At 37.3% G+C, this 7,493-nt stretch overlaps 1 protein-coding gene and 1 pseudogene across 2 annotated transcripts; one reads left to right on the plus strand and one right to left on the minus strand.

The window, feature by feature from the left end:
* Window positions 1-37: 37 nt before the first annotated feature.
* LOC104704259 (receptor-like protein 35) lies at window positions 38-3,009 on the minus strand. Its single transcript, XM_087502197.1, has 3 exons — window positions 2,221-3,009; window positions 649-2,081; window positions 38-379 (listed from the first exon to the last, which is right to left on the minus strand). Exons 1-2 carry the CDS (start codon window positions 2,939-2,941, stop codon window positions 655-657), a joined length of 2,148 nt encoding a protein of 715 aa, XP_087358323.1. The 5' UTR covers window positions 2,942-3,009; the 3' UTR covers window positions 38-379; window positions 649-654.
* A 1,276-nt stretch (window positions 3,010-4,285) lies between these two features.
* LOC147920171 (dehydration-responsive element-binding protein 2B pseudogene) lies at window positions 4,286-7,482 on the plus strand (annotated as a pseudogene). The gene is made up of 4 exons (XR_015591184.1): window positions 4,286-4,641; window positions 5,133-6,987; window positions 7,087-7,164; window positions 7,256-7,482. The product of XR_015591184.1 is annotated as a dehydration-responsive element-binding protein 2B pseudogene (transcript).
* The last annotated feature ends 11 nt before the right edge of the window (window positions 7,483-7,493 follow it).

Genomic DNA, 7,493 nt, shown 5'->3' on the forward strand with positions numbered 1-7,493 from the left:
CTTCAGTTTCAGTATATCTTGCTGAAAAATAGGTATATGATAGTTTTTTACTCACTTCCATTGCTCTTCGACATAAAAAGGTTTGATTTTAACTATTACATGAAACTTACATTGACATTTAAACTAAAAGCTTTAAAACATTCCAAAGATCGTACATGTTCTTCTGGTTCACTTATTCACAAGCAAAATGCGCTAAGAAATTTATTAACTAGACACTTGAGAACGAGAGATCTTTGCTAGTTTTGGTGAGGCACCTGAAGTTTCCATCCTTGTTGAATAATGGAGAAGCAATGAGAGCTCTTAAACGTTATCAAACCATAAATGCATATAGTATGAGCTTTCTCTCTCACGCCTCATTCTTGCTGTTTTCTTGGACACCCTGAAAGCACCAAAGGATTGTGTATGTAAGAAAGCAACCAGATAAAACTTCCTTGTGGAGTTTAGAGGGATCTTTACATTCTTAAAATTCAGCAGTTCATCACTGAAATAGAACTTCTGATTCTGTCTGGGTGTAGTATACGGAAATGAAAGATCAAAGAGATATTCGAAACAAAATTCGGTATCAATTACGGACGTTAAACAATTATCCACCTAATTAACTGCTCTAATGTTTGCTAAAAACATTCGTTAAAAAGTTAGGAACATTACCTCTCTCTAGTGAGTTGTAGTGCTTCTCCGTCTACGATTGTTTCGGCCGAAAGGGTTCGTGAACCACTTTGGTTTGTGGGAAACCAATATGTATCCAATCGTAAATCCAAAGGAAATACCAGGTATGAATCCTATGGCAGCTGCTATCCAACTAATCACCTCTTCGTCTGCTTCCTCTGATTTCGGTGTTTCATACTGCTGATGTGATGTTGGCGTGTGAGCATCTCTGCAAATTTCGTCAAGAGAAGAGCCAAAAAGATCCATATTGTCCTCGAAAGAAGAGCAAGGCTGCGTCCGAAACTGATTGCCCCCTGGAACTAGACTTGAAAGCTGGTTATGAGAGAAGTTCATGTACGCAAGGAATGAGAGGTCCCCTAGCTCTTGTGGAATTTCTCCTGAAAGCTTGTTTTGGGAAACGTCCAGGGACTCGAGAGCTTTCATGTTCCCTATAGATGAAGGGATACGGCCAGTGAATGCATTGTTTGCCAAGTTAAGCACATGAAGCTCTTTTAATAGACCGATGGACTTTGGAATCTCTCCTTCAAATTTGTTTCCTGAAAAGTCGATTGCTGTTAAGATTTTTAAGATACGTACTAGCTCCAGCTCTACACCTTTATTCATCAAAACCAATGAATCATAGCTTGATTCATCTCCCATGTACTTTTCGGAAGAGTGATCTTTGTCGGGCCCAAGTGATGACATAGCAGTCCACTTCGAAAAGTACGCTGATGGCAAAGTTCCATCGAAGTGATTATGTGATATGTCGATGATTCGCAACTGAGGGAAGGAGGCTTGATGTATTGGTCCATGAAATGCATTGGAGCGAAGGACAAGAACTTGCAGCTTTTGTAGAGAACCCAACCAGAAGGGAAACGTGTCATTGATTCTGTTGCTTTCCACGTTCAAAACTTCAAGAGTTGAGAAACGATTCAAAGATCTTGGAAGTTTCCCCACAAGTTGGTTATGACCGACATCAAGCGACCTTAGACTTTCAAATATATGCTCTGGAAGACCTCCGCTAAGATTATTTTGACGAAGGTTTAGATCTGAAAGAGTACTATTGAGATTTCCCATACAAGGAGGGATTGAACCGTTAAAGTAGTTTTCAGATAAATCGAGAGTCTCTAGATAACGCAACTCGCATATGAAAGAAGGAATCTTGCCCGTGAAGTTGTTGTTGGAGCCAAACAAGTACCGTATAGATGGTTTCCGGACAGAGGATAGTCCTTGTTTCTTCGTTGATCTTTGGAAACCGATGAAAGTGTTGTTGGAAAGATTCACGTACGTCAATTTTGGTAGAGTCCATAACCAGCCAGGAACTTGACCTTGGATTTTGTTGTTGGAGATGTCTAGATGCGCCACTTCATGTTGGGTTCTTAGGAGCTCTGGAAACACGGTGATACCGCAGCCTGACAAGTACAAAGAATATATCCCTTGTGAAAGGGGAGTTGAAACTGAACTTTTGTTTGTTGTTGAAACATGGTTTCCCGAGAGATCTAAATAATAGAGGCTTTTGGAATATGATAAGATATCATTCAAGTCAATCGTAGTGGAGAGATATTAGGAGGAAGCGCGCCACTGAAAGGTTTCCGATCGAAGATGGAATCCGACCACTGAATTTATTTCTCGAAAGATCGAGAGAGATGAGATGAGGAAGGTTTCCAATGTAATATGGGATTTGACCAGACAATTGATTATTAGAAAGCTGGAGGGAGGTGAGTTGAGTAAGGTTTCCAACCGAAGACGGGAGTTGACCAGATAATTGATTTTGAGAAAGGTCGAGAGAGGTGAGTTGAGTAAGGTTTCCAATGGAAGATGGAATCCGACCACTGAAATGATTTCCCGCAAGGCGGAGATTGATAAGATGAGAAAGGTTTCCAATGGAATCTGGGATTTGGCCAGTAAGATTGTTATATGAAAGGTCAAGAGTGGTTAGAAAAGGAAGGTTTTGAAGACTGCTATTGGCATGAAACCGTCCATGGAGAAAGCTGCATCGAAGGTCTAGCTCGACCACTTCTCCGGACTCGGCATTGCACGTGATACCCTCCCAACTACAGCAGTCACTGTTATTCGTCCATGACTCCGTCTTCGGATGACCATATGAATAACAACGAGAAAGCCTCCCAATCTGAAACTCGTTTTTGAAAGCCAGGAGTGCATCCCTTTGTTCGGGACGACACAAATGTCTAGTAGTAGGAGGAGCCGCAAACACGTCTTCGAAATAACAAACGAAAAAGAAAATAAAAGAAAGAGTAACTAGATTGATACTCGTCGAGTTCCATAAGCCTTTCATTTTACTTTCCTTGAATTATAAAAATAATGAAGAAAAACCAAGGAAATTGTGAGATGGTAAATAACTAACGTGGTTTCGTGCTCTCTTTTATATACATAATCATAATAATACACTCTACTCCACAAATATAATAAATCCAACGCAGCTTGACTGACTCAGTATATAACTAGTCTTTCTACCACGTGTTCTTTACGTTGAAACGCTAAGACTTTAAAAAGTCTCTACGTTTGAATATTCAAGTTCCGCACATTCTTAATTACGTCCAGTAGGGGAAACTTCAAAAATTGTTGAGATGTCAAGATTTTCCATCCCACATGGATGTATCAATTTCCATCCCACATGGATGTCAAGATTTTTAAAAATAGAGAATTTGTTAAAAATATCTTTTTTTGAATATCTTTTTTAAAAATACCCTCTTTTTTGAATATTTTTATTTTTATCCTATTTTATATAATTTTAATGTGTTAAATTAATTTTTAGATTTTTTTTTTTAGGTTTGGGTTCTCATTTTACATTTAGGATATAGTTTTGAAGAGCTAGGATTTAGTATTTGGAGTTTAGGATTTAGAATTTAGTGATTTTATTCATAAAAAAGGGGTATTTTTGAAAATGATCAAAAATAAAAAAGTATTTTAAAAAAATGACATAAAAAAAGGTATATCGGAAAAGGCTAAAGCCCAATAGTATAGAGGAACAAAAATAAAATACAGGCCCATTTGACCATAAGCCACCGAACTCATAAAAGTATAAATATTTGGAGAAATCAAATATCCGAGAGACAAAGAAGAGCGAGCCCAAATAATGATAAACTCTGTTTGTGAATTGTGATTATTTGTGTATTTGGATATATAATTCAGTTTTTAATATATTGATAAAATGAGAAAAGAAATAATATTCTCAATACTTTTACTTCAAAAATATAAAAATATGTAATTGTATTCTTTTTTTTGTTAAAATTATGAATAATAGATTGTTAATTTTTTTTTTCTCAAAATATTAGATTTTGTTCAAATATAGAATATAATCTTTAAAATGAGACTTTTATCTTAATAATTAAGTTTTTATTAATTTTTAAATATAAATTACGTAAAATATTTGTATTATTATTCTGTAACCTAAATTTGATTTAAATTCAACTAAAATATTGCACCTTGAGTAACATTTTGTTATTTTCCAAACTTTTTCTTTTTTTCAATGTATTATTATTGAGTTAAATCTGTTTCTTTATGTGTCTGTATGCTTTTCTCAGTAGGATTCAATTGCATACCCGTATTAAGAGCGTGTTTTTAAGTGGTGACGATTTCAACACGTGTCCTCACCTGGTTTATGATCTGCTCCAGAGTTCGAGTTTTAATAAGTGCCATGTCACTTCTACTCTCATTAAAATATCAGAAATATCTAGACAAAGTTATAAATACCACTTCGACCCCTTCAATTCCTACTTTTATTAATTTCTGGTAAAAAGTTAAAATCTTTACCCAAAAAAAAAAAAGAAAAGAGAGACGCGAGAAAGAACTACAAAGAGAAAGCTTCCGAGGAAGATTTGATTTTTGATCGATTTCATTTTAACAACGAAACAACAAAGATCATCTGCCTGAGAAAGAGAAAGAAGAAGAGATTTATGTTTTTCCCCATTAAAGAAGAGACTCGACTTTAAATCCACAAAGATCATCTGCCTGAGAAAGAGTCATTCACGATAGGTATGTTTTCTGATTAATCTTTTCTGGGTTCGTTGATGTTTTCGCTGAATTAGTCTTTGGGTTTGATGATTTTAGGGTTCTAGATGTTCTCGTGTTCACTGATTTGTGAAATAAACTGAAAATTTTCAACTTTTCTAGGTTTCGATGTTTTAAAAAAGATTGGGGATTTTTTTTTTCCAATTTTAGGGTATTTTTTATTTTAGAAGATTTCTTAAATTTTTGAGAGTGGCTTTTTACAATCGTTAGCTTGCTCCCGAAGATTCGGCAAAAACAAAATTGGGAAATTTCAGTTCCGATTTTTTCCTTTTCTATTAAATAAAGTAAAACTTGGTGACCAAGTAAATATACACCCTTGGTGTCCAAGCTGTTTCTGTGCCTCTCTCTATATAACTATAAATTCTCTGTTTGACTCGATAAATTTTCTGTTTTTTTGTGGAATTGTGAGAAAGATACCGAGTCTAAACTTTTTTTTAATTTAACCTATCTTGTAGATTCTGTGATTGCGACGAAGAGGACGATGGCTATATATGATCAAACCGGAACCAGTACACAGAAGAAAAGGAAATCGAGGGCTCGAGCTGATGGTTTAACAGTAGCTGATAGGTTAAAGAAGTGGAAAGAGTACAACGAGACTGTTGAAGCTTCGATTATTATACAAGGGGAGAAACCCAGACGCAAGGTTCCTGCCAAAGGGTCTAAGAAAGGTTGTATGAAAGGTAAAGGAGGACCTGAGAATCCTCACTGTAGTTTTAGAGGTGTTAGACAAAGGATTTGGGGTAAATGGGTTGCAGAGATTCGGGAACCTAATAGAGGGAATAGGCTTTGGCTTGGTACTTTTCCTACTGCTGAAGAAGCTGCTTCCGCTTATGATGAAGCTGCTAGGGTTATGTACGGTTCTTTGGCTCGTCTTAACTTCCCGCAGTGTGTTGGGTCTGAGTTTACTAGTACGTCGAGTCAGTCTGAGGTGTGTACCTTTGAGGATAAGGCGGTTCTTTGTGGTGATGTTTGTGTGAAGCAGGAAGATACAGATTGTGAAAGTAAACAATATAGCCAGATATTAGATTTTAGGGAAGAGTCTGGTGAAACCAGGATGGACAACTGTGCGGTTAGACATCAAAATGTGGATACCGTACTGAATTACGATTTGTTGAAAGAGTTTGAACAGAAGTATTGGGGCGAAGCTATGAAGGAAGAGGAGAGACCGAAGCAGGAAGAAGAGGAGATACCAAAGCAGGAAGAAGAAGAGATGCAGCAACGTCTACAGCTACAGTTACAGCAGCAGCAGGAACAGGAACAGGAACAGCAACCTGATCTGCTTACTGTTGGAGATTATGGTTGGCCTTGGCCGAGTGATCAGGAACTCTGGGATCCTAATGAGTTGTTTGATATTGATGAACTCCTTGGAGACATGGATGAAGGCATGTTATCTGGTCCTGGTCAGAGCGAGGACCAAAACCACATAAATTCTGGTAGTTATGATATGCATCCGCTTCATTTGGAGGCACACGATGGTCACGAGTTCGATGGTTTGAGTTACCTGGATCTTTGAGAGTTCTGAGGCAATGGTCTACAAGACTACACCATGATCTTTGGATTGATCATAGCAGAAACAAGAGATAAGTATTAATGAGCTGATTTATTGGGGCAAATAGTTTGAACAGCAGTATTGGAGCAAATTTATTCAACCTTTGAACCTTGAATTTTTTTGTAAATGATGCTTGTTTGTGAACAGATAAGTGGCGTAGGAGCAAGACGTGTTAATAAGTGGAGCAATCTGTTCAAATCTTCAGATGAACTTTCATCTCAAACATGTAAAGATGTTGAATCTTGGACATGTGCTTCTCAAGTTCGTCTTTCCGCCAAGACAGTGAAGGTTTCAGAAACGCTTCTAAGGAAGGTGAAGATGTCAAAGTGAATCATTATCATCACTAACAAAATATCCATCCAACACAAAAGGGAACCTCTACTACAGCTAACAATGGAATAGGATCTAGCATTAGCAAGGAAGATCCTGCTGAGGATACATATTCAGTCATCGATTGGGATGCAGCATCTTCCTTTCAAGTCCATTTAGATGGACTGAACAAGATTTAGGAGGACCCTAAGGATAAGGATGATCTCCAGAGCTTTGTGGGTAACATGGGAGCAGCTTCGTCATCGATGGTGCCTAATTCTTGGGAGGATGAGAAGATTTCCTGGGACTTTGAGGAAAGAAGTATAGCTAAATCTCCTTGTGAATCCTCCTTTGTTTCCGCCACTACAGGAGATGCGGTTGATGACATCGGACGTATGGATCATTTCAAGATGGAAACGGGATCCCCCACCTTCGTAGATATATTGACTGAGGTAAGTTTAGGTCATCCATTGTTCCGTGAACCATAAAAAATGAACAGTTATGCTTATGACCGCTAATGAAACTACTATGAATATGCTTTTCTATGCTAGATATTATCGGAAGTCAAGGAGTTGAAGCATACTCAGATGAAACAAGCTGAGAGGATGATTACTTTGGAGATGGAGCTGGTAAAAATACTTTGCAAACCTCACAAATTGATACTTCTATTACACTTGCTTCAAGTACAAAATCTCTTATCTTTTGTTTGGGTTCTTGCAGCTTGAATCAAGAAGGGAGATACTTCGGCTAAAAGGGAGCAATGGAAGTTTTTAAGCACATGCATGGTAAGCTCAAATTAAGAATAAACTCTTGAGTTTGTAATGCTTCTCTAGCTACTTCTTGTCTTTTGAACATATGTGAAGAAGAAAAAAAGGAATATGGAAAAGATTTGACTCCCGATTTTGAAAGTCACTCTAAAGGAATACTCTTTCCTCTTTTATTGCTAATCCTTGACTTC

Source organism: Camelina sativa, chromosome 19, assembly GCF_030686135.1.
Source record: "Camelina sativa cultivar CO46 ecotype springtype chromosome 19, ASM3068613v1".
Lineage (NCBI taxonomy): Eukaryota > Viridiplantae > Streptophyta > Magnoliopsida > Brassicales > Brassicaceae > Camelina > Camelina sativa.